General features: G+C 38.0%; 1 protein-coding gene across 1 annotated transcript in view; it reads right to left on the bottom strand.

Annotated features, from left to right (window-relative positions):
• MTX2 (metaxin 2) overlaps positions 1-21631 on the bottom strand; it is a 65947-nt gene extending 44316 nt beyond the window's left edge. The window contains exon 1 of the mRNA XM_058713162.1: positions 21418-21631. Coding sequence (XP_058569145.1) covers positions 21418-21457 — 40 coding nt within the window. The 5' untranslated portion in view covers positions 21458-21631. The remainder of the gene's footprint in view (positions 1-21417) is intronic.
• Positions 21632-27658: the final 6027 nt, after the last annotated feature.

Here is a 27658-nt window from a genome sequence, read left to right on the forward strand (position 1 = left end):
TTAAGAAAGTAAAGTTTTAAACAGACATCACTGTATGAAAGAATCAAATATATCTCTTTCAGGCTATGCATCTTTCCTTATAAGCTGGTGGTATTTAAACCTACAGAAGAATCTTACTGTATTCTAGAACATTCCATTGCCTTGAACCCACCACCACCACTCCATAAAAATAAAGTGGTGTAACATGATGAAGCAGTACCTACACTGTGAAATGAAGCTACTAGTAAAACTAATGTTAGGCCTGAGTCCAGGCTTGACTATAATTCTTAACCTCTCCTTAAGATGCACTAAACAGTCCAGGGAGTGGGGGTGGAGGGAGGAACGCTTTAATTTGTTTTTACTCATACTTCAGAATGAAAAGAAAAACACAGTATCATTATAAATTATAAATGCTACTTTTGGTTTGGTTTGGGCTATACAAAATCAAACTCATATTTAGGAATAATACCATGAAATCATCAAGCAAACAATGGACCATACATAGTTTTGTATGCTGTTGCTCATAATATTATATATATATGTAAAAGCTACTGAATTTCAACTCACATACCAAAAAGCAGTAAAAATTACATATTTATTGTATGTTACTGTAAAACTTTTAACAAAGTAAAATTTCAATAAGAGCCCAATTAACCTGTGTAACAGTGTTTTTAAAATAAAAGTCAGGAAAACAAAAACAAGCTGACATCAGCAAATTACTAAAAAATAACCTTTTAAGATAAATTGTATGGTCAGCACACCTACACCGTTTACATCTATATGAGAAACAATACAATGAGGTTCATTTGTTATAAGATCCTACATCATTGAAGATTCAATTATTTAAAAAAAGATTCAATTATATGCATCTTAATCTTATTAAAGCAATAAAGCAGAAAATAAAATCTACAAAAATTTCAAAGACGCCAAAACTAAGTTTCTTGAGGGCACAGATATGTCCCATTTATATGTTACTCTGACCATGTTTTGCATACAGTAATTGTGGAAAGAAAGAAAGAAAGAAAGAAAGAAAGAAAGAAAGAAAGAAAGAAAGAAAGAAAGAAGACATTTGATTAAACCTACCATTCTATTCCCTAAACATTCAGGCTAACCAAAGCTTTACTGAACTTAACATTATCAACTAGGCTAAAGTAATGGAGTGTTCTAATTAAATAGTCTGGTTTATTTTAATTTATGGTTAACTGGGTTTTACATGTACTAAACAAAGATTACTTTTCAAAACATTGGAATAACATACACTTAGCACTAAGCATATACTCAAAATAATTTAAATATTCTGTGACTACTCAGAAGCTACTTAAGTACACTGCAAAACTGCAGAGTTCTCATATGAACACCAATTTACGTGTTCAGTAGTTCCAGGTAACAATTAATTTATTATCACCACCATGAATTCTCCAGTTCTAATACAACAGACATTTGTGAAAGTAATCTTGAGACATAACACCTGACTACAATTAAAAATAAAGAAGTTGCCTACAAATACTAAAATCTCTGTTATAAATAAGGAACTAAAGATGCAAACTGGGGTGAAGGGGTGAAAACTGGATGTTTTTCCTTGATCCATGATACAAAATACATTCCAATTCAGAAACTACTGTTGAAAATAAACTCTAAAAAGTAACTCTGCCAAAACATCTGATGTTATCTTCACAAATAGAAGCTTTCATTTAAAAAGAGAAGGCAAGTAGATTGCGTGTGTGTGTGTGTGTGTGTGTGTGTGTGTGTGTGTTTAGCAGCCTGGCATTCTACTATATCCGTGGACGAGGAGGCAAGAAATGGTAGAGTATGCAAGAAATGATCAACTGCCTATCTCACCCTTGAGCAACTCAAAGTATACAAACATCACTGATTTAAGTGCATCTCCCACTGGAACCAGCTCAAATAATTACATTTTAAACATGACATGGGAGAAGAAATACCTAGAGTGTTATTCAATAGAGTGCCAAAAGTGAAAATTCTAAGTGTGGCATGGCAATGGATCTATAAACCAACCATGCAGGTATCCTTCTAGGAAATGAGCTCTATTAACTGCCTTCATAAGTAAATCCATGAATCACGAACATTATTATGACACATAACAAATACGAATGTTATGAATGGCTGTTCATATGAATGGCTGTTCCTTGGTTTGGGCAATATTAATTGAGGTTTTCTTTACTGAGAATGCCTATTATTGAAAGACAAAGCCCAAAAATGCAACGGCTTTCCCTATACATCTTTCCCAAGGCTAGACAAGTCAATATCCACCCCTTGCTCCTAACCACATGTAAATGAGAGGGAAATTAAGAATTTAAAATTATGGTGCTGACAATAGACCTTAAAAATCTGTAGCATTTAAAAAAAAACATCTTAATAATAAAACATTTTCATCTCTTACTGGTTTTACTTCCATCGACCTAAAATGTTTTAGACCATAGACTAATTCAATAGTGAGTAAAATGTCACGACTCACCTAAGCTATGTTCAATTTCTACCACCAAAAGTACTCCCTGGTGTGAATTCATTGCCTTTTTAAACTTACTTTTGGGAAAGGCTAGCCTTGGAATAAATACAGAAGGTAAAACTCAAAGCTTCTGAAAAAGAGTATGGTAGGAAATGGGGACTGAGAGAGAATGCTGTCCAATGCTATCAAGGTGCAAGATACTGGTATTATTTGTGCCTTAAAAGTAAACTTTATACTTAACACACATCAATGGTTGATGTGGCTCTTGGAATAAAGATCAGAATCCTCAACTTGGCCTTATATATCACCGTCTCTACCTCTCTGGCCTTCTGCCTTCTGGCCTCATCATAACTCCACTCTAACAACTCTACACTCCAGCTACACTGGCCTTCAGACAGCTTCTGACTGCACCATGTTCCTTCCTGACCCAAAGATTCATTTGTGCTGTTTCCTCTGCCCTGGCACTATCTTTCACTCCTAGTATGGCTCAGCTCACACATGCTGAGATCTCAGGCCAGCTTCCTGGACGTGCTACCTGAGCAACTGCACATGGCTTGCACTTAGAACGACTCCACGCTTGATTTTAAGTCTATTACACGCTGCTATTACAGTCTTGGTATTGTTTTGAACAAGGAGCCCCATGTTACCATTTTGCACTGGACCCTACACATTATGTTGCCAGTCCTATCCTCAGGGATGTCTTCACTGACCTCCCCAAATAGTGCAAATACTCTCTTTACAAGCTTGAATAGCACGCACAGTCCTTTGTACCACTTATCAAAGATAACATTTTTATACTGATATGAGGACTACCTGGTTGATTATCTCCCTTACTAGAACATAAACACCATGACTCCAGTGTTCATTTCTGGTCTTTGCTCATTACTTCATCCCTGGAACTGAGCACCTAATAGGCAATCAGTAAATGTTGGCTGAATAAATGTTTTTATTATTACCACTATCAGCGCTGTTATTATTCTGTACTGTTTGGGTTAAGAATGCAGCAGACAAGGGGCGCCTGGGTGGCGCAGTCGGTTAAGCGTCCGGCTTCAGCCAGGTCACGATCTCGCGGTCCGTGAGTTCGAGCCCCGCGTCAGGCTCTGGGCTGATGGCTCGGAGCCTGGAGCCTGTTTCCGATTCTGTGTCTCCCTCTCTCTCTGCCCCTCCCCCGTTCATGCTCTGTCTCTCTCTGTCCCAAAAATAAATAAAAAACGTTGAAAAAAAAAAAATTAAAAAAAAAAAAAAAAGAATGCAGCAGACAAGATAAAGAAATTACAAAACATGGCCAAAAAGAAAAAACTTTACCAAGTAAATTTAATACTACAATCAATAACCCAAATACAAAACTATCAAGCAGCTGCCTAAATAACTGGCAGAATCTACTTCTATAAACTTACCTGTGCACTGACCCTGAACCTGGAAATTTGTTTCTTTGTTTCATATCAAATATATAGTTCCCATTTGATATTCCTGTTGTAGCATTCCTAAGACAAACAAAAGGCCTTCAGTTATCTGACCAGTCATCTCAGTATTCCCCTTTCCACATCCTACAACTCTAACCCAGGCATTACCACTTTTTAAAATCTAACCCCAATCGATAAAATATTTGAGGTCCAAATATTTCAAGTCCAAACAGATTTAGGAATCATATGGTTGGTATTCCTAAGCTAACAAATCACGCACATTAAAAAGCATACATTAAAAAAGAAAACAGAATTAAAAAATAAATTGAAGTCCAAGCTCCAATACTTTCTTCCTATACTTGAAAGGATTGTCTTACATAACACAGGGTGTATACACCCCACTCCACTTTGGAAAACACTGCTCTAATTAAATAACTACTTATTTTTGTTTTTTTTTTTTTTGTTTTTTTTTTTAATTTTTTTTTTTTCAACGTTTTTTATTTATTTTTGGGACAGAGAGAGACAGAGCATGAACAGGGGAGGTGCAGAGAGAGGGAGACACAGAATCGGAAACAGGCTCCAGGCTCCGAGCCATCAGCCCAGAGCCTGACGCGGGGCTCAAACTCACGGACCGCGAGATCGTGACCTGGCTGAAGTCGGATGCTTAACCGACTGCGCCACCCAGGCGCCCCTAAATAACTACTTATTTGACATTTTAGCAGGGAACCGAGTTGCTCACATAAACTTGAACAAAGAAGAGTCCTCTATTCTAGTGAAATCATCTTTTTTTGACTATGAGAAAAGGTTGGAAAGAACACACACAAATTAACTGGGGAAGTGGGGGGTGGGGGTGGTAACAAGACCCTCATACCCCACCAGAATACTTAATGCTATATACTTCATGCTTTCTCACCTTTGTGACTTTGTTCAACTTATTCCCCTCTGGACAGAATACTCCTTTCACCACAAATACCCAAATCCTACACCTTTTTCAACACCAAGTTTAAATGCCACCTACCTCAAAAAGGCTTTTGCACTGAACAAATCTAATTTCTTTTATCTATATTGTCCATAACAGTTTGTACTTGTTTTATATCATATATTACTTTCAACTCTATTCTATCATTATGTCAATACCTTATCTTTCTAAGCAGTAAGTTCCTAGAATACAAAAAAATTCCCATGGTCCTAAGATTTATTAAAGACTTGGCTTCTCAATTGCTCCAAACTGAATGTGGCCAAAATATGAGATACAAATTAAGCTGAATTTAATTTTTTTGTCTGAGTGTCATTAAAGCTAATATCTTTATTACAACAGTTTCAAAGTAAAACTACCCACCTTTCAGAAATTCTTTCACAATAAGAAACTACTATATCATTTTCATAACAGCAATAACTTACTCTAAGGTACTTAGTGGCCGACATTAATTATCTAAAATCAGAATGACTTCTTATTCCCTAGCAAAAGACCCATGAAAGTTTTTTTATCATTTTTATAAAGAAAAAACATATTCCTATTCTATAAAGAAAAAAAATCTAGAAATAAAGCAAATATGAGAGCACCTCATAACTAAGTTTCTATCCGATTAACATTATTAAAAGTCTTTTACCTACTTAGCCTTTTACCTACTCTCAAATTCTGCAGAGGCAAAACTGCCATGATTATTTTATATTTAGTGCCTCTTTTACCAGAAGCAAAGGAGATGCCTCTTCAAGTTTCAGTCTTCAGTGAAATGGTAAGCTTTTTTATCAAAATGAGTGTTTTTTAATTTTTCAAAGAAATTTTCTCCATTCTTTAAGTATTTATGTTGGAAGAGAACAAAGTTTAAAAGAAAAAAAAGAGGATACATACTCTTGGGACTTTTGAAAGCCCTAAGATAAAATAAACGAAAGCATATGTAGTGTTAGAAATGTACACAGGGTAAAACAATACACATAGCCCCCCCAAAATACATATTTGCTTCTCATTTAATTACGTTTAAAGCATCTACTATTTTTAAGCTTTATCAACCAACACAACATAACAACAAAAAAATCAATATTCTTTACTACTAGTCCATTATAACTTTTAGAGAAATGACTACTGGTCCATAACTTCACATATAGCTATCCCTATGTCTCTTACAGATGCTATATTTTACCTGCAGGTAAATTATTCTCCCAAGTATCAACCTGGGTCACTCCAGGGGCGATGTTCTATCTATGCCATTCAATACAGACTATTCCACGGTATGGAAATGCTATGACCTAATAAACATCTCGATGATCTCATCTAAGAGGGCAGGAGAGGGGCCATGGAAAGAAGTGCCCTCTGTTGTTTTTTAAGTTCTGCATTCTTAATGCACAACATGACTCTTCTGGCATATGAATGTAGGTGAAGACATAATTTGTAGAATAATAGGCACTAATATTACATGCTGCTTCAGTACTGTCATATTTCCAATCCATCAAATTGATTAATGCTATAATAACTCTACACAACCCTATCATTTGTGCACTAATGAAGTCAAACCCAGTATATCCTTAGGCAACTAAATTCCAAAAGCTCCTTCCTGTATGTCATCTCTTCAGCTTCCTATGACTACTCAGACAGTGTTATACAAAAGGAGTAAGAAACATGTGTACCCTATCTCTAAATTTGGATGGCCTTCTGCCAAAGGTATGAATGCAAATACTGAGATAACAAAATATTCAAAAAGCATTTGGCAGCTCATAAACATGGACAAGTTACTGCAAGACACACAGAGAAAGAAGGAAGTAAGTTTACTAGTTTGACATAAATATTATGCTGATGATCTCCATGATATCACCACAGACATCTATCAAGTTTCAGGCAGTTATGATATAAAGCCCTCATTTAAAATACATTTTTAAGGGGCGCCTGGGTGGCTCAGTCGGTTGAGCGTCCGACTTTGGCTCAGGTCATGATCTCACGGTTTGTGAGTTCAAGCCATGTGTCGGGCTCTGGGCTGACAGCTCAGAGCCTGGAACCTGTTTCAGGTTCTGTGTCTCCTTCTCTTTCTGCCCCTCCCCAACTTGTGCTCTGTCTCTCTATGTCTCTCAAAAAAATAAAATAAAAATGTAAAAAATAAATAAATAAATAAATAAATAAATAAATAAATAAAATACATTTTTAAGATGTTTAAAGTATGATGCCATGGGACTTTATCAAAACTAGAATTTTAAGAGCTATGTGTTAGATTTAACAGCAATTTAACCTGCAGACTATAGTACAGTTCAAAGACAACACTACATCCCAGAAAATACTGATCATGAAAGTATTAAATATCAATGTCGCCAAGCTACTGTTTCATAGGGGATGTTTAATGACACTACACAGGATGTGTAAGCAGGAAGTGACCCTTCCCATAAAAGGAGTTTAAAACCATTGTCCCATCGCCTCAAAAGTCAGACAGAGATCGATGTTCATGTCAGAAAATGGCTCACGTTAGAGAACAAAGAAGTGCAGTGCCATGGTGTCATTTCCACAAACCTGAAAAGACTGGCAGGTAAGCATTCTGTAACATAGTAGTAAGGCTACTGTCTTAGTCCCTGTGGGCTACTGTAACAAAATACCACAGACTGGTGACTTCTAAACAACAGGAATTTCTCACGATTCCGGAGGCTGGAAGTCCAAGATCAGGATGCCAGCATAGTCAGGCTCTGGTGAAGGCCTTCTTCTGAGATTCTAACTGCTGCAGTCTTGCTGTGTCCTCACATGGTGTAAGGGGCTGAGAAGCATTCTGGGATCTCTTTTACAGGGACAATTAAAATGACCCAAAGTGAGGGCATATGGATGAATGATACAGGAGAATTACTATCCAAGGCAAATGGGTTCTAATAACCTGCCATTCAGAAAGCAGAGGACAGAAAGCAAAACAGATTGAAAATTCAAGAAAACTCATAGTCAGTTCTGGTCAAACACTACGTAAAACTTCTATCTAGGTAGGTAATGACAATGATGATGGTGGTGATAACAGCTAAGATTCCAAGACACATAAAGCGGATATCCAGAATAAAGAATTTTTACAACTCAGTAATAAAAAAAAATTAAAAAAAAAACCCACAATTTTTTTGATGGGCATAGGATCTGAAGAGACTTTTCTCCAAAGGAGATATATGAATAAACAGCAACCACAGGAAAACATACTTAATATCATTAGTCATTAGAGAAATCCAAGTCAAAACCACAATAATGAGATACCACTTCACAGGCACAGAATGGCTATAATCAACAATATGCGGGGCGGTGGGGCGGGGGGGGGGGGGGGGTGCGGAATAAGAAGACAAAATAAAAAATGTTTAAAAGATGTAGAGAATTTGGAACTCTCACATACTGCTGGTGGGAATATAAAAAGTTTGGCAGTTTCTCAAAATGTTAAACACAGAATTACCATATGACTCAGCAATTCTACTCCTAGGTATGCACCCAGAAGAAATGAAAAAAACATATATCCACATGAAGACTTGTACATGAATGTTCCCACCAGCCTTATTCTCAATGTCAAAAAAAATGTAAACAACCCAAATGACCATCAACTGATGAATGGATGAACAAAATACGGCATACCCATACAAAAGAATAGCGTTTGGCAATGAAAAGGAGCCATATGGTGATACATGCTACAAAAGGGATGAACTTCAAAAGAATTATGCCCAGTGAAAGAAGCCAGTCACTGAAGAAAACAAACTATTACTCCATTTATCTGAAATGTTCAGAATAGGCAAATCTACAGAGATAGGGAGTGGATTAATGGTTGATTCAGGCTGGGAATAGGAAGCGACTGTAAATGAGGAAGGGATTTCTTTTGGGAGTGATGGAAATGGTCCACAATTAGATTGTGGTAATAATCACAATTCTGTAAATATCCTTTAAAAAAAAATCACTGAAGGGCAGCTGGGTGGCTCACTCGTTTAAGCATCTGACTCTTGATTTTGGCTCAGGTCATGGTCTCACAGTTTGTGAGTTCGAGCCCCACATCAGGCTCTGTGCTGGCAGTGCAGAGACTACTTGGGTTGGGATTCTTTCTCTCCCTCTCTGCCCCTCTCCTGCTCGCACTCTCTCTCTCAAAATAAATAAATAAACATTTAAAAAAATCACTGAATTGTACACTTCAAAGGGTATGTAAACTATACTTCAATAAAGTTGAGGCAAACGAAATTTTAAGACTCTTACTGTGTCTATTGTGCACTTAAGTGCTTGGCATGTTAACTATCTCACAACTTTATTAAGTAGACTATTATTATTATCCCTAATTTACAAAACTGAGACACAAGCACAGGTAATTTGCCCAAAGTCACAGTGTGAATAAGTGTTAAGAGCCAGGGTCTGACCCCAGGTAGTCTGGTTCCAGTCAGTGAACACACAGCTGTATTAGCTAACAACTTATACAGCCTACAAATAAACATTCTTGGGTGATAATTAAATATTAGAATTAAAGCAACTATAATCATCCTACAACAGTGGTTCTCAACCCTTAGTATGTAAGAATCATCTGTGGAACTTCATAAAATTATGTATTTCCACCAAACCCTAAACTCTGAAATTCTGATACCATATAGAGATGAGGACCAAGAATCCAAACATGCCACAAGCACTCCCAGTAACTCTGATGCAGATGGTCTGTAAATACCACAAAAAAAAAAAAAAAAAAAAAAAAAAAAAAAAAAAAAAGACCGTCCCTGAAACACAGAATGCACCTGACTTAAGATTAACTTCTTTTCACCTCTTTCATTCATTTGCCCCAGAATGTGGTAGTGAGGCTATATGTAGATTAACTTTATTCAAGATTTCTGTCCATCTTATTCTACTTAAGTATTTGCGCATTTGGCTTAAAGTCATGTTTTAAAACATGCCTTAGTTAGCATGTTGCAATTTTACAGTGTTCCAGAGTAAGCCTTTAAGATTAATGAACCGAAGCATCACTTATTTTGGAACCAAAGTGGTTAAATGATAGTTTTTCCATTAGATGCAATCAATAGGAAAGTAAAATTAAGTTCATCATTATGAGACTTGAACATGAACCATCTAAATCTATCTATGTGAAACTGGAGATCAATTTCAAAATGGCATTCAAAAATCAATTTCATAAAACTAACAAACTTCTGAAGGTTAACAAGGGTCAAGAAGACTAATGCACAGCATCAACAAGCCAATAACTGAAGCTAAAGTGAATACAAGTTAAATATAAAACCTTCCATTCTTTCTTAGTAAGTACACGTGTCATCTTCTCAAATGGTCATGTTTAGACTTTGTCACATTATAAAAACAATCAGCCATTTGTCATTAATTTCCAGTGAAAAGCAGGTCAACTACATGTGATCATGAATAGATATGAACCTTATAATTGGGCTGCAAGATTTGAATTCTCTTTTAAAAAATGGTCATCTGGGGCACCTGGGTGGCTCAGTCGGTTAAGCATCCAACACTTGGTCTCGGCTCAGGTCATGTTCTCACAGTTGGTGAGATCAAACCCCACATCAGGCTCTGCGCTGTCAGTGCAGATTCTCTCCCTCTCTCCTTCTGCCCCTCTCTCCCACTAACGCTCTCTCTAAAATTAAAAAAAAAAAAAAAAAAAAAAAGGAAGGAAGGAAGGAAGAAAGAAATTATCCGTTTCAATCGATGTGTTCTGCATAAGCATGTAAGTTCATCAAAGGTAAGAACTGTTTTGCTCTTCTATGTAACCCAGCACCCAGCAGAGGACCCAGCACAAATTAAGTACTTAACCTAACAAATATACTCTATAGGAAATCAAGCAGGTCTTTTGCTATCTAAAGCCCGAAAAATATCTGACAGCAAAAAGTTGCTATAACTCTGGAAATAAAATCATCAAACAAAATTAACATCTCAACAAAAATGTGTACTAAATTCAACAGTGAAAACTCATAAACTCATTTTCTCTCCCAAATTGTTTAATGGTTCTAACCGAGGTATACAACCCAATCATCTATGGAGGTTTTGAAAATATCCTTGTCCTAGAGCTGTCCTTAACCTTCACATGTAACAGGCCTTTGGTGAGAAAAAAGGGAATGTGTGTGCAAGTGCATGGATGAGGTCTGAGAGATGCCATGCAATGCAAGCGTGGCTTTAGAGAGCTCCACAGATAATTGTGATGTGCAGTAACACCCTACCACCTTTACACACCATTCTACCCACACCCACATCCCATCCACCCCCACCTCATTTTAGAACCTCTATTAGTTCATGAATGGGACTAGTCAGTTCTCAGATTTAATTAAACTCAGCTGATCCCTCTGCACCAGTATTATTACCACCTTGTTTACCGCGGCACATTATATTTCTTAAAGACAGCCACAACAGTATATCCTGTTCTAGAAGCTCTTCTAGAACCTCACCAACACCCCACCTACCCCATCCTCCTATCAAGAGGTGAAAGCTAAATCTCCTCCCCTTGAATCTGGGCAGACTTGTAACTCTGTTGTGACTGACAGAATATGGTAGAAGTGATGCTTCAAGACTTCCAAGGCAGAGTCATAAAAGGTGATATATCTTCTTCTTTGGTGGCTTGAACATACGCCTTTGGAGAACTGAGTTAAATGTCTGACCTCTCTATGGCCTCCAGGCTCTGAGGAAGTCCAGGCCACATAGAGAGGCCATGTATAAATATTCCAGAAGACAATCACAGCTGAGTTCCTAATCGGCAATTCTTCGACATGTAAGTGAAGACGTTTCTAGATGTTCTAGCCTCCAGCTATCAGATCATCCCTAGCCTTTGTGTCTTTCCGGCTGAGTATCCACACACTGTGAGGTAGAAACAAGAAATCTCTCCAGTGGCCTATCTGAATTATTGACCCACAGAATCCATGAACATAATAAAATGGCTGTTTTACATCCCTAAGCTGTGGTGTGGTTTGTATACTACAATAATAACTGAACAGTTACAGTTTTAATAGTTATATTAGTCACAGATCTATCATTAAAGACAGAATTAAATATTAATCCATCTGAAGCCTCAGAATTCCCTCTGTTCATCTAAATCAGACTCCTGACCATGTCACATTTATAAACCCCACTTTACTGCTTCAGGCATGGATTTTGGTATTTTCACCTTCCCTCTAGTCAGTTCCATTTTATTAATCCATTACTTTGAAACTTTACCTTCCTGAAATCTCACTCTCCAGCTTCCTGACCACATTACTGCTCCCTGACCTCCAGAATTTGGAACCCAGTAACTACAATGGCATACCTCCATCAGAAACTCTGGTCTGTTGGCAGTTACTACATTATTCAGGAAATGAGGAAAAAAAGAATCCAAGAGAAAAATGATTTAAGTATGCTAGCTAAACTCAAAGCTTACCATAATCTTTTCATAAAATGCAGACCAGTAAAGCCATTTACCTATGATACAAAGATAATCCAAAACAGTAAATAATGAAACATACTTTATATTTGTTTTTAAACTGTACCCCATGACTTCTAAGACATTATCTCCCTTTCTAAATATTTAAGACTAAAATGATTTTACCTTCTCCAAATAGCCACCACATGATAGTGTGGGAAAATCAGTACAAGTATATATGACAAGAAGGAGAAATCTGTTTGAGAAGAAAATATGTCAAGAATAATTCACAATCTCAACTCAAAAAAATAAATAGAAACTACTACATAAATACCTAACATTATATAACCAATTCTCATCCACTAGCCAAAGTACGTCATCAAATTGATGAATAGTAAAAATTACAATGATAACAATGCCTAATGAAAAAAAGAAAGTAGCTTTTATTTTTACATTCTTATTGACATAAAAACTTTTTTTAATTGATAAAACAAGAAAATCAGAAACTTCTCAATCACGAAGCCAAAACATTCTGCTATAACGTAAAGGCTAACAATCAAAAGAAAAGGAGGTCAAAAGGCCAGATCATTAAAGCATCAGCTGCCAATACTAACTTACAGAAATAAATGCTGGAGTAATGATGGCCCTCTTCAGGCCTAACAAATGATACAATTTATTTGTATGAAGTTCTAGTCAGTGTTCTAGTTTGAACAGGTAACGAAATACGACATGTGTGAGGCAATTCCATTTCAGTATCTAAGGATACCGTATCCCCTGGGATAAATATACCAAACAAACTTTTTTGAAAACCCAAATGCAGACTAAGTCATAAAGAAACTTCTTTGGTTTATAAAAGTTCTTAAAGATAAAAATATATAATCAGCACAAAAACACAGCTAAGTGTGTAAGCACAACGAAATGCTTTTTACGGTTTCCATTTTGCTAACGCAGTTACAGTTAATGGGAATTGCCATGACAAAATGATTGTTTTTATGAAAATAACCCTCTTTATCACTAACCAATCAAATTTCATTTTTATTACTGATGTAGAAAAGTTCAAAACCATGATTCATTTATAGAGCGTACAAAAATAAGAAAAGTGTTCAAGAATAGAGTAAGGATCATTTACAAAGCCATAAAAAATTAAAACATGCATTTCTCTTACTGGCAAGGCAAATATTTCTACACATAAATGTCTGTAGCTGAATTTGCTGAATATTATTACTTCTGTCTTTGAACAAAAAATGAGAAGCCTGAATTTAATATCTCGTCTCCATTTGGTATCTTCAGTCCATCTGATAACTGCTTACCAAGAAATTTAAAAAATGTTTGAAAAATGTTAAAAAGTTTGATTTTTTTTTCACTTTTCACTCATATATGGAAGGCTTGAGCTAACATTAATTAATAACTCAAAAGTCATCACAGAAATAAGATGAAATCTTTATGGGGTACCCATCACCAAAAACAACTAAAAATCATGTAATTTCAGAGCACGGAATGTTAATAAAGCATACAAGAAAATTAAAACTCACATTATAAATAACTGTGGAGTACTTCAAGGTCAGAAACTTTCAAGTTATCTTAACATCATATCAAACTTTTCTAAAAGACAACAAAACACTGCCTCTGAGAATTTGGTTTCCAACCTATTCCTGAATGTAAGTATGATAAAATAAAATAGGCCACACGGCTGTCAATAAATTGTCCTTTGCCTCTAATCTGAAGTATAACCTATTTTGTCTTTGCTTTGCTTCTCCATCTGCCCCTTCAATATCATCTTCAAATACTCCAGGGTGATAAGGACTACAGTGTGAGACTATTTATGTGGCTGATATGAATGAAAGAAGATTCTCTGAAATGTGATGGCCAGTTGAAAACGTCTCAATAATTCCTAGGTGCATTCCTCAGTACTGGAGAATCCTCAGAATACTAAGTGAAAATAACTAAAAAAAATCTTTATTTTCGAGAACAAAAGAATTGAACACAGTGTATATTTTCAATTATCTGCTACAACTTCATCATTAGATAATAAGGCATGCAGGTATTAAGAGCTTTGACTATCATTTTCTTCATTCTCAATAAACCTTGTGAGCAATAGCAACGCATCGATTTTACTTTTTTTTTTTTAATTTTTTTTTTAACGTTTATTTATTTTTGAGACAGAGAGAGACAGAGCATGAACGGGGGAGGGGCAGAGAGAGAGGGAGACACAGAATCCGAAGCAGGCTCCAGGCTCTGAGCCATCAGCCCAGAGCCCGACGCAGGGCTCGAACTCACTGACCACGAGATCGTGACCTGAGCTGAAGTTGGACGCTTAACCGACTGAGCCACCCAGGCGCCCCTCGATTTTACTTTTAAACTACGTTTTCCACTTTGAGCTTCTAGTACCCTTCTGAACTGCGGTCAAAGTCCACATTTCCTAGTACTTACATGGAAGAGGGATGAAATAGACAATACTTTGTTGCTGATATAAAACCAAAATGTTGTAGGGCACCTGGGTGGTTCACTAGGTTAAACATCCAACTCTTGATTTCGGCACAGGTCACAATCTCACAGTTGGTGAGATCGAGCCCTGCACTGGGAGCTGTGTAGATACCATGGAGCCTGCTTGGGATTCTCTGTCCCCTGACCTCTCTCTCTCTCACTCTCTGCTCCTCCCCCACTCATGTTCGTTCTCTCTTTCAAAATAAATATTTTTAAAAAATGTAAACATGCCTGTTTTGATAATACTTTGAAGATGCTTAGAAATGGATTCCATGGAATCCATAAAACTACTTTCCCAGATCATACTATAAATTAATGCTACTGCTAGAATGAAGTTATTAATAAACTTAAATAATTAAGCACCCACATGTCCACAAAGATAAATGAAATATTGAAAGTCTTCTTTTTTTTTATCCCTTATATAGTTTACTGAGCTTCTAAATAAAGAACAGAACAGATATTATACTGATTTCAAAAGATTAATAATTACAGTATGATGAAATTAACTGATATGCTTAAAATATAGAAAGGCATTGGTGAAGTAATAAGGTCATTCAGAAAGATGGTATAGGGTTACTAAAAATAAAGATACTTTGGACAACATGCTGTCCAAAATGGCAATAGGATAACATTACCAATGGAACATCCTCAGAGGCTCTCGGGCAATGAAAGTAGTAACAACAATTACCATGTACTGAACATTACTATGTACCACCCTATACTAAGTGCTTAATATATATTATAAAACATATTATCCCCTTTTACAAATAAGGAAACTGTGGCCTGGGACAGTCTGCCCAAAATCACAGAACGAGAGGGACAGCTGAGCTTAGAACTCATTTCTGTCTTACTCCAATGGCCCAGTTCCTAACCTTTATATTCTACTACCCAACAGAGCTTCAATTTCCTCATCTATAAAACAAGAATAATATCTATCAGACAGGATCAGAAGTGCCTAGGAGGCTCAGTCAGTTAAGTGTCCAATTTCAGGGCAGGTCATGAATCTCCCGGTTTTTGAGTTTGAGCCCTGCATCAGGCTCTCTGCTATCCATTGCAGAGCCTACTTAGGATCTTCTACGTCCCTCTCTCCCTCTCTCAAAAATAAAATAAACATTAAAAAAAAATTTTTTAAACAGGATCAAATTGTTAATATTAGCAATTATGTATATCATTCATCTAGAACAGTGGCTCAAAAAAGGATGCTTACAGTGTGTCAGATACAAGGTTAAGCATTATTATTTTCTCATCTTTAAAATTTTCTTAATTAAAATTAAAATTGAAACCATCTTGCAAACAAAAAACCTGAGACTTAAAAAGGCAAGTAATTTACCCAACGTCACATTTAGTGAGTAGCCAGGTCTGACTTACTCCAAAGTCCACCACAAGTGTAAAAACAAGGTGAAAGAAGTGACTGACTGATGAAGCATCTGGTTGGTTCAGTCCGTGGAGCGTGTGACTCTTGATCTTGGGGTCTTAAATTTGAGCTCCACTTTAGGGGTAGAGATTACTTAAAAATGAAATCTTAAAAAAAAAAAAAAAAAAAAAGTGATTGACACTGTGGGAGATTTCTGCTGCTTAGGGCTCAGCACCTCTCTCCTTTTGTGTGTATGATGGGTCTGCGGAGCCCTAAAGCCTGGAGCCACTCCTAGTACAGGGATAAGCAAGAGTCCGGTCTGTCCATCACAGTACTCCATCCTCTTTGGCTCCAAATGGGCTCACACAACCCAAATGGGGATACTCAGCCCTCCCCTATGATGTATTGGAAAAATCTTGCCATAAAACAAACAAACAAAACAACAACAACAAAAAGCAAATAAGTATTGAAAATACACAGTTCCAAAAGATTTTGAAAATGATTCAATATCCAGGACTATTTTTATCCCTCTTCCAAGGTTCTAAATCTAGCATATCATCACCTAGAGATCCAAGCTATAATTCAAAAATTAAAAATTAAAAAAAATTAAAATTCAAAATTATAATTTACCCTTCCTTTCCATATTATTAAGTAATAAGAACAATTCAAAATCCTCTTCCACTTTAGGAAATTTATCCAAAGAAACTACTCAGGAGATACACAAATATGTCTATTGAAAGCACTATTGACATCACAGAAAAATCATATGTGATGATTTTATCCTAAAGCCAGTGATGGCTTTAGGATACATCAACTTGACTAGACTGAACCACATTTGCCAGAATTCTCTTTCTACTGATTAGGATAAGCTACAAGGGACATTTTCTAGCAGACCCTGGGAAAACAAAAGAGAAGAGCCATTTTGTAGCATATAAACTCCTTCTCTGTTAGCCATGTGCTGCTGTGAAGGGATTTTGCAGATATAAATAAAATCCCTAATCAGTTAACTTTACATTAATCAAAAGGGGGATCGGGATGCCTGGGTGGCTCAGTCGGTTAAGCATCCGACTTCAGCTCAGGTCATTACCTTGCGGTCTGTGGGTTCCAGCCCGCAGTGCTAACAGCCCAGAGCCTGGAGCCTGCTTTGGATTCTGTGTCTCTTTCTGCCCCACCCCCCACCCATGCTTGTATCTCTCTATCTCTCCAAAATGAATAAATGTTTAAAAAAAAAATTTTTTTTTTAAAAAAGGGAGGGATCATCTTGGGGTGTGCCTGATTTAATCAGCTGAAGTCTTTAAAGAGAGGGCCTATGAGCTCACACACTGCAAGCAGCACCTGCTGCACGTACCCTTTCTTCCTCCTTGGATCTCCCATTCCTGGCTACCTGCCTTGTGAACACAGTCCTTGGTTGGCCTACCCCCACCACAGCATAAGCCAATTCCATGTATGTGTCCATGCATGTGTGTGTAGACATACAGATATAAAGCTAGAGCTAGAGCCAAAGGTAGAGCTAGAGATCAAAATCCTACAGCTTCTGCTTCTCTGGTTGAACTAATACAACACTCTAAATACCCACCAAAATAAGACTGGATAAGTTATGATTTCTTCATTACAATGAAATGCTATGTAACCACAGAAAACGATGATGAATAATTCAATTTGCAGACATGGAAACAGATCTCAATGATATATGGCAAAACAGGTTCCAAAAAAATATGTACATTCGATAATTTGTTTCATTTGTTTTTTAATTTAGGGGCAGAGAAGAAGATAGCTCTGCTCACCAAAGTTTTAATGATGAGGGTGAAACTTTAAAGTCTTAACCTGGTGTTACGATTTTAGGTGATTTTTACTTTATTCTTCATATTATTTCATTGTCTACAAGGCCAGGTATCATAATTATTATCAGACAAAAAGGAAAAAAAACCAAACAGTTCTCATTTGACAAGAAAAAACATAAGATAGATTTATAGGTTAAAATGTGCCCAGAGTCTTAAGGGACAAACGAGTTACAAAAGCAAAGTGGGCATTTCAAGCAGAGGACAACATGTGCCAAAGATGAACTCTAAAACAGTTTAGAAAGGTGAGAATTTAAGAGTGACAAGAGATGAGGCTTACTTATGACAGGTCTTATACACTTCACTCCACCTGCGAACAATACAGAACTAATGAAGATGTTAAAACAAGAGTCGCATTTGCATTTTAAGAAAATAATGGTAGGGCGCCTGGGTGGCTCAGTCATTTATGCATCCCGCTTCTGCTGAGGTCACGATCTCGAAATTCGGAGGGCAGGGTGGGGTTCAAGCCCCACGTCGGGCTCTGGGCTGACAGCTCAGACCCTGGAGCCTGCTTCAGATTCTGTGTCTCCCTCTCTCTCTGTCCCTCCCCCCCACCAAAACGAAATAAACATTCAAAAAAATTTTTTTTTAATAATAAGGCTCTCGGGGCGCCTGGGTGGCTCAGTCGGTTAAGCGTCCGACTTCGGCTCAGGTCATGATCTCGCGGTCCGTGAGTTCAAGCCCCGCCTCGGGCTCTGTGCTGACAGCTCAGAGCCTGGAGCTTGTTTCAGATTCTGTGTCTCCCTCTCTCTCTGACCCTCCCCCGTTCATGCTCTGTCTCTCTCTGTCTCAAAAATAAATAAACGTTAAAAAAAAAATTTTTTTTTAAATAATAATAAAAATAATAAGGCTCTCAAGAATATCAGATAGATGCAAGATGCCTTTCAATGTTTCTGAAAGAAATGTCAGTGTGTCGGCTCACATCCACTGAAAGGAAGAAGAATAAGCACATTGTTAATAAAGCTCTCAGCTGCAAGAACAGATTCACAACGATTTATTCTATTTATAATAGAACTATATAGATATGTACCTCTAATCTCCTGAGATTGATCTCTTCCGAGAAAACCATATTATTGCCAGAAATAGAAAACTCTGAATAGTTGTTGGATTGGAGTCACACTTAAAAGTCACTTACAAGGCAAACATAGGGTTTCATATAAATTGTTTATTTTGGCCACCCTTATTTCACCGCTCGTCCAGATACAATCTTTTAAATTTTTTTAATTATATTGTTTAAGCCACACAAGTAAAATATTCTAACAATTCAAACAATTCAGAAATGTAACTCCTCCCCCCTCCACCAACTCCCTACACTTATTACTCTGAAATTACAAGTTAAAATTAGTTGAATATTCTATTTTTCTGTGCTTACATAAACATATACATGTTTATATAGGGTTTATTTAACAACAATGGGGTTCATACAATATATATATTATACTATAACTTGTTTTTATTTAAGATAATCATAAATTTCAAGCCGATATATTTAACAGATGTATCTCTTGATCTCTAGTATTTGTAATAATGTGGGCATACCGTAATTTGGCATATATTTAGTGCATTTCTGGTTTTTTGCTATTAAAATTAATGCTATAATGCATATTGCTTTTAACAATAGTCCTTATATTTTTATCAAATAAATTCCCTGAAAAGTTTCTGGATCAAAGGACGATATTTTAATAAACACTGCTATATTAAGTTCCCAAAAAGTAGTAATAATTTATAGACTCACCAATAGTTTGAGGGTAGATGTTTTCCCCATGCCTTTGTCAGTACTAGAAATTATCATACTCATTTTTGTGCATCTGACTAGCTGGAAAACTATCTACTTTCATTGCCGGAGACCATTTATTCATATGTTCATTGTCCATCTGCATTTCCTGTTTGTGAACTGCCTGTTCCTATCCTTTACCCTGGATTCTGCTGATATTTTCATTAATCTGTAGAAACGTATGTCTTTTACCATATAAAGCTTTTTAAATTTTTCTGCAATCAAATCTGCCAATTTTCTCTCCCAAGGATTCTGGATCCTGTGTGTCCTTAGGCTTCCTCTGCTACCCAAGATTATTGAAAATTACCACCTATATTTTCTAATTATTTTATTACAGTTTGGTTCTTGTTCTTATTTTACATTTAAATCTTTAATTCATTTGGAATTTATTCTTGTGGTGTTATGACTTAGGAACTGGCCCAACACCATTTATTGAATTTTCCATCTTTAAATGCCTCCTTCTAGGGTAATAGAGCATTACAAACAGCTAAGATGACAGACAGATTCAATTCCTAGAAATTCTTAAATTTTACTAACTGACACAAAAGTCCAAACTCATTAAGTTTACTAAAAGACATTTATCATTTTTTTCTTTAGAAGAAATCACACATTGGAATACATGCATACAGTATACCAGTATCAGCATACAATATGAAATGGTTGATTTTTTTTTAACATTGCAGAAATGGAAATTAAATCAGTGATCTAACTTTTTTTTTTTTTAACATAAGCGGTAAAAAGAGAAATAATCATTGTTTGAAATCTTAAGATTATTCACTGACTCGGGTCACAAATTCTACTAAGCACCAACTAACAGGTGTTCAGGATACAATGGGGGACAAAACAAATAGATCCCTATTCTCATGAAGCTTTTAATCTAGTGAGGGCTTCCCTCTCTGCCAGAAAACAATGTATTTAAGTGAAAAAGAAAAAAAAGAAACGTTATGTTCACACAAATGCAATGCAATGAAAACCATTTTACAAATTTTAGGACACATTCAGTACTTTCCATTTCCAAGACACGACTTCATTTTAAATGTACCTATTTATCCTGGTAACTGTCTCTTTACTCATGTTGAAAATACTTCTGGGAAGTTAAGATTAACTCCATTTAAAGATCCCATCAATACATACCTACAATACCTGTGTCTAGTCTCCTCACTTCCTCAACAATATTTAATTTCTTCCACTACAGTAAGAACCTCGCAAACAGAAAACATAAATCTATTTTATTTACATCAGCTACATTCAGTCCATCAAATCAAAGGTGTTTCTAAAAAATATATGTAGATTAACTTTTCGACGAATCCTGCAGACCTAGCAGATGGCAATATCGTGGTGCTGGGAGAGAAAGCAAGATCTTCGGTAGCCCCTCAACAACATTAGGTAACAAGGGCAACTCATTAGTGACAATCACTTTAAACTTCAGGTCCAACGACGGAGGCCAACCTCACTCTCAGACTGAATGAAGCCTTACAAGACCTGGCCCCTGTAGCCACGCCCCCTCATGCCAACCCACGACATCCTTCACGCACCCCAACCCCTCTTGACCTAACCGGAGGGGAACCAAAGTACGCCCACGAGAAGGAAGGCGGTATTCCCGCCCCTGCTAGGTGACCTTGGCCAAGTGTCCCCCCTCAGTTTTCTCATCTGTGAAACGAGGCTGGTACTCCGTGCCCGCCTCTATCCCCAGGCCTGGGTTCTGCATCTAATGCCGCAAGGTTGAGGCAAAGCTGCAGCCCTAACCCGCACGCTGCTCCCGGCGACTGCCCTGCGCCGCCCCCGCCTCCACCCGCAGCCCAGGGCCACGCGCGCTACCTGCGATCTGCGAGACGAAGGCTTCCGCCACTAGAGACATGTCGGCTGGGCGGTCCTGCGCCCGCAGTTCCTGGTCCCCACGGCCCTCGGCGTCCTCTCCTACAACCCCGGCGTCTCCTAGCTGCTACCAGTCCCGACCCGGCTGAGGCTCAGACTCGCGCAGCCCACCCTGGCGGCGGCGGAGGCGGCGAGGACCCCAAGGTTACCGCCAGGCCCGACCAGGAACTTCCGGCGCAGCTGACAGTGGCGCGAGAGCGCTTCCGCCGGCGCCACTCCGCCCCCCTCCCCCCGCGCGCCCGGTTTCCTAATGCAAATCTCCCCGCCGCAGCCAAGCGCTCCATGGACCTGGGTGCGTGGTTGCCGACCGCGGAAAAGGGGAATCCAGAAAAGGGGATCCCGGATGTTTTCAGTATCCTTTCTGTAAACGAGAATTTTGTAAGCAAGTAAAGTTTTTAAGCACGCCATACCGGGCACTTTAAAAAAGGTATTAACAGCATTCTGTTTCATGTCAGCTCAACAACCCAGTAAGCCGGTATTGTGATAGCCATTTTAAGGGTAAGGAAACAGAGAGTTTAAACTGCCTGCTCAGGGAGTATGCCACGTTAACTTTCCTCTGTTCCACTATACTGCTAGGTTGATCAGTCCATGGACAGACATTAGTGTTTATTCTTTTATTCAAACATGCTTGCTAGAGAGGAGGCTAGACTAACACCTAAGCTGAGAGACAGTTTGTCCATCAACTTTATTACCCGAAATGAAGCTCATCTTGCAGACTAAGATACTCTAGTTTCACACACTTCTCCTTTTTGGAGGTGGGTGAGAGGGACAGAAAGAGGAGGAGACATTAAATCCATAAGTGACTTTCTATACAGTTTATACAAAGCTATACAATTAAGGAAAAATCAGAATATGTTACAGATTTAGAGGCATAAAGTATTACAAGTGAAACTGACTTCAGAGATCATCTGGTAAGCCAAAGCCCCCTTTCACTGATGAGAAACTCATAACAGATCACCACAAACTAAATGGCTTAAAACAATTTTATTCTCTCCCAATTTTAGAGGCTAGATGTCCAAAGTCAGCGTGTACAGAGGGCCATGCTTTCTCTCAATACTCCAGGAAAAATCCTTTCCTACCTCATTGTAGCTTCTAGGGAGTGCCAGCAATCTTTGATCTTCCTTGGCTTATAGACACATCACTCAAATCTCTGCCTTCATCACATGGCAGAGTATGTTCATGTCCAAATTTCCCTCTTCTTCTAAGTCCACCAGTCCTTGGATTAGGGTCTACCCTAATCCAGTATAGCCTCATATTAACTTCTGCAAAGACTCTATTTCCAAATAAGCTCGCATTCACAGGTGCCAGGCGGTAGAAACTTGAACATACTGGTTTTTTTCTTCTTTTGGGGAGTGGGGGGTGGGGGGGGGACACAATTCTACCCACTGCACTAAATAATAAGTATTTTAAGGGTAAGTCATCAATTTGCATCACCTCTGAAACTAGGAAACTTGTTAAACTAAGTTTAAACATACCCATAAACGTAAATGAACATAAACCCAGCCATGTTTGAAGACACAGTATCTTCTCATTGGCCGAGACTCAGAGTTGACGAAGGGCTGAAATCACAGGTTTTTCTGGTTTGTGCTACGGGAGATAACATTGATAGTAAAGAATATACTATGCCCATGGGTGTAATGACCAGGAGAAATTAACTGTTCCAGGTATTGGGTGTCCATTGAAAGAAAAACTTTCAATTCCTGTCTGTTTCTCTGCACAGTGAAGTAGTTTAACTTGTAAAAGTGAAGACCTGTCACCTATTCAAGTTCTATTACCACATTTTGTTTGTCCCTTTTTAAAAGCAGGAATAAAAATTTTGGCTACGTTTTTTTTGTTAATGTTTTATTTATTTTTTGAGAGAGGGTGAGTGGAGGAAGGGGCAGAGAGAGGAGGGGACAGAGTATCTGAAGCGGGCTCTGCATTGACAGGCTGACGGCGGCAAGCCAGATGTGGGACTCCAACTCATAAACCGTGAGATCATGACCTGAGCCAAAGTCAGACGCTCAACCGACTGAGCCACCCAGATGCCCCTTTTGACTACTTTTTGACACATGCTGATTTCTTTAAGATTTCTCCATGACATAGAGATTGTGTGGAAGCCTGAACCAAAGTCCTTAGTATTGGACCAGGGAATCAAAAATCCAACAAGTCCCAAAGGCAAAGGTGAGCCCCAAAATGGAAGGAGAATGGCAAGTGCCAGAGACTGGACATACATGCAAAAGAGCAAGATTAAAGGTAAAGGAGAATGCACCCACAAAATTTCGTTAGGTGTCTATGGCTTGATGCATAGATGAACTGGACTGGCTCAAAGATACTGAGTTGAGACTGACACGAATCCTGTTCTAGCAAGCTTTTGAGAAAGAAACATGGATCTGCTGGGGGCACTGTCTATATTCAACCCTTTCATCATTGTAGTCGGGGAAACAGACTCATCAGCGCCATATGGATTCACTTTTTCTCCCTGACTGATGGTTCTTTTGCTTCCCACACAGGCTAATTTAGACTGGAAAGAATCTATAATGTGGGAGGTCTTTATTACTAAAAATTAGATCCAATAAAATGCAGATGTCCTGACAGTATCCACAAACAAGCTGTCTTTAAATAAATAACCAACTGGAGAAAATGTATTTATGCATCTGTATCAGAACAACTGGCAGATTTAAAACTGAGGATCTGTTTAAGATCACAATTAAGGAAAATACAAGAAAACAAGCCACTGGAATTTTTAAGGATGAGATGATAAAACAAAAGTGCTAGGGAATCCATATGTTACTAAAAGGATAATCACACAATTATTTAACATAAAATATTAATGCATGCTATTAACATTGTTTGCCCTAATAAAATCACTTTTCTTGCAAAACTGTTCCATCATGAGAATATTTTCCTGTCTCTAATCTAGATTTTACATTACTGTATTAAATAGGAAATATACAGCTGTCATGATGAATATATACTTTATTAACATTAAAATACTAAGGCATTTTATCTGCATTTCATTTTTCTCTGACAGAATGTTAATATTTTAAATGTAAATATCTTCTTTCTTGACAAATGGCTGCAAGATAAAATTTTGGCTGAGATTCCTTCAAGATTATACTACTTATTTGACAATGATGTAATAAATTCATGCCTTTTATTCAAATTAGACCATCCTCCCACCCTCACCAACAGAAATAATCGTGGATAATTCTATCAATCCAAATAAAGTGTAAATGCAATTAAAAACACTGAGGTAACCATGTTGTGCCCCAGAACGTTTTTGTTCATCTGTTAACAGTTTTTACTTCCTTAAAAATAATAGAGGGGCACCTGGTGGCTCAGTTGGTTAAGCATCAACTTCAGCTCAGGTCATAATTTCGCCATTCGTGAGCTTGAACCCCATGTCCGTCTCTGCTCTGACAGGGGATGATCCTCTGTCTTCATCTTTCTCTGCCCTTCCCCCATGCTCACTTGCACTCCCTCTCTCAAAAATAAATAAATATTAAAAAAATAAAAATAACAGAACTGTAGACAACTACAAGCAATCTAATATATCAGGTTTGCAAAGATATTTTTTAAAGGGTACAGAAATGTGTCAGCCATTCATCCTTACATCTCTCAACTCTTCTTTCATCCATTTTGTTTAATTCCTAAGAAATCATGATCGATCCGGAACTAAGTTCTTACCATTTTCTCACTTTCTGATCCCACCCTCTTGTATTTTAGGCTAGCACACCCTCAAATGAACTACAGGCACATTGACTACAACGCTACACTTTGGGAAATAACTACATTATTGATTACAGTGGGCCTAGATACTTCAAATATTAACCAGTTTTCAATAGAAATTAAAATGATAGATTTCTGCCTAATTTGGCAGAATATGTGTGTTGTCTCCTTTTCATAGCTTTATGTTTTTATTGGGATCTGAGTCTTTTAACCGTATCTAGTGGTGCTTTTCACTGGTGGTTGATGTCTCATCTACCATTGTAGGAACTGAATTAGTTAGGACTCTCCTGGTTGCAAGTTATAAAGACACAATTAAGCCCAGCTAAGCAAGTTTAAATCATAGCGGTAGAAAGTACACCAGAGTAATTCACAAAACTGAATGAAGCGCTCTAGGGACCAAGGTATCAGCTCTGTGTCTCTCTTTGCACTTCTCATATCTGTTCAGTGTTACTCTCTTTAGCCGAAGGCACACCTTCTCCCAGCTGGCAGGGAAAACAGTTGCCCAGATAGCGCCAATCTCACATCTTCTTACGTTGGCAGCCCCAACTTCCATAAATTAATAATCCCGGGGAAGAATTACAATCGCTTGGATGTTGTCACCTCTGAAGCAAATACTTTGTCCAAGCGGATGGGTTCCACGATAGACCAAGCAAAGGAGGAATAGAATCTGTTACAAAGGAAAATGATGGAAAAGACACCAGGCAACCAATGCCATATACCACAGGCCACAAAGAATCAAGCGTGCCATAGTGAGGCTACCACTTGTTTTAAAACTACAAAGGTCTGGGGCGCCTGGGTGGCGCAGTCGGTTAAGCGTCCGACTTCAGCCAGGTGACGATCTCGCGGTCCGTGAGTTTGAGCCCCGCGTCAGGCTCTGGGCTGATGGCTCGGAGCCTGGAGCCTGTTTCCGATTCTGTGTCTCCCTCTCTCTGCACCTCCCCTGTTCATGCTCTGTCTCTCTCTGTCCCAAAAATAAATAAAAAACGTTGAAAAAAAAATTTTTTTTAAAAAAACTACAAAGGTCACTGAAGCTCTTTAATGTTTTTCATTTCCATAAAGGGGGTCATAAAATGTCATGAAGCCTTGACTACAGCCCCTAGAGTTGGGAAGGGGAGAGAAATTCGGATGACTGTGTTAACTAAGAGGAAAAGCTGAGGATGTCTTCAACAGAATTTTTACGTTTATTATTTACGTAGATACTATGTTATTATATATATTATGGAAGTAGTTACTTTCACATAAATGTAGTGAGCGAACAACCTTAAATCACTGTAGCAGTAAACTTGCAGGTTTTTTTTTTAATTTATTTATTTTTGAGAGAGAGAGAGAGAGAGAGAGAGAAAGAAAGAACAAGTTGGGGAGGGGCAGAGAAAGAGGGAGAAAGAGAGAAGCAGGCTCTGCATTGCCAACCCTGAGCCCAGTGCAGGGCTCACAACCTGAGCCAAAGTTGGACACTTAACCCACTGAACCACCCCGATGCCCCAACTTGCAGGTTTTCAAAACAAAAAAGAAAAACCACTGTACACAATGGTCTCATCCCATTGTGTATATATTGTCCTTCCAGAGCTGGCTAACAAGGACATATACTTTCTGAAGCTGTAAATAATATGTGTGAACATAACAACATGGAGAATATGAATGATGCTATGTTAAGTATAAAAAGCAGAATTTAAAAACTACTTTATGGGGCGCCTGGGTGGCTCAGTCAGGTAAGCATCTCACTCTTGATTTCACCTCGGGTCATGATCTCACAGCTTTATGAGTTCCAGCCCCGCTTCTGGCTCTGTGCTGACAGCTCAGAGACAGGAGCCTGCTTCAGATTCTGTGTCTACCTCTCTCTCTCTCTCTGCCCCTCCCTCCACTCATGCTCTCTCTCTCTCTCTCTCTCTCTCTCTCTCTCTCTCAAAAATAAATAAACGTTGGGGCGCCTGGGTGGCTCAGTCGGTTAAGCGTCCAACTTCAGCTCAGGTCACGATCTCACAGTCTGTGAGTTCAAGCCCCGCGTTGGGCTCTGGGCCGATGGCTCAGAGCCTGGAGCCTGCTTCCAATTCTGTGTCTCCCTCTCTCTCTGCCCCTCCCCATTCATGCTCTGTCTCTTTCTGTCTCAAAAATAAATAAACATTAAAAAAAAGAAATAATAAAAATAAATAAATAAATAAATAAATAAATAAACGTTAAAAATTTTTAATAAAAAAATATGGAGATCAAAAAGTCTGGAAAGCACTAATCCAAATTAAGTAAGTTTCTTTATTATAGGACTTCTTAGAACTACAAACATGCTCCTAAGAATTATGAGCTTCCATAATACAGAACAGTATGCAGATTTCTACACTTTTTTTTTTCCAACTAACCAAAATTCCCTTAACCAATCTCTCCAAAAGAATTTCTCAAGATGAGATGCATCTCGGAACACACTTTGGCATTTTGGAGCACTCTGTACACCCGTTTCCTTCGCCTCCTCTCTGCCCTCCAA

Source organism: Neofelis nebulosa, chromosome 2 (assembly GCF_028018385.1).
Source record: "Neofelis nebulosa isolate mNeoNeb1 chromosome 2, mNeoNeb1.pri, whole genome shotgun sequence".
Classification (NCBI taxonomy): Eukaryota; Metazoa; Chordata; class Mammalia; order Carnivora; family Felidae; genus Neofelis; species Neofelis nebulosa.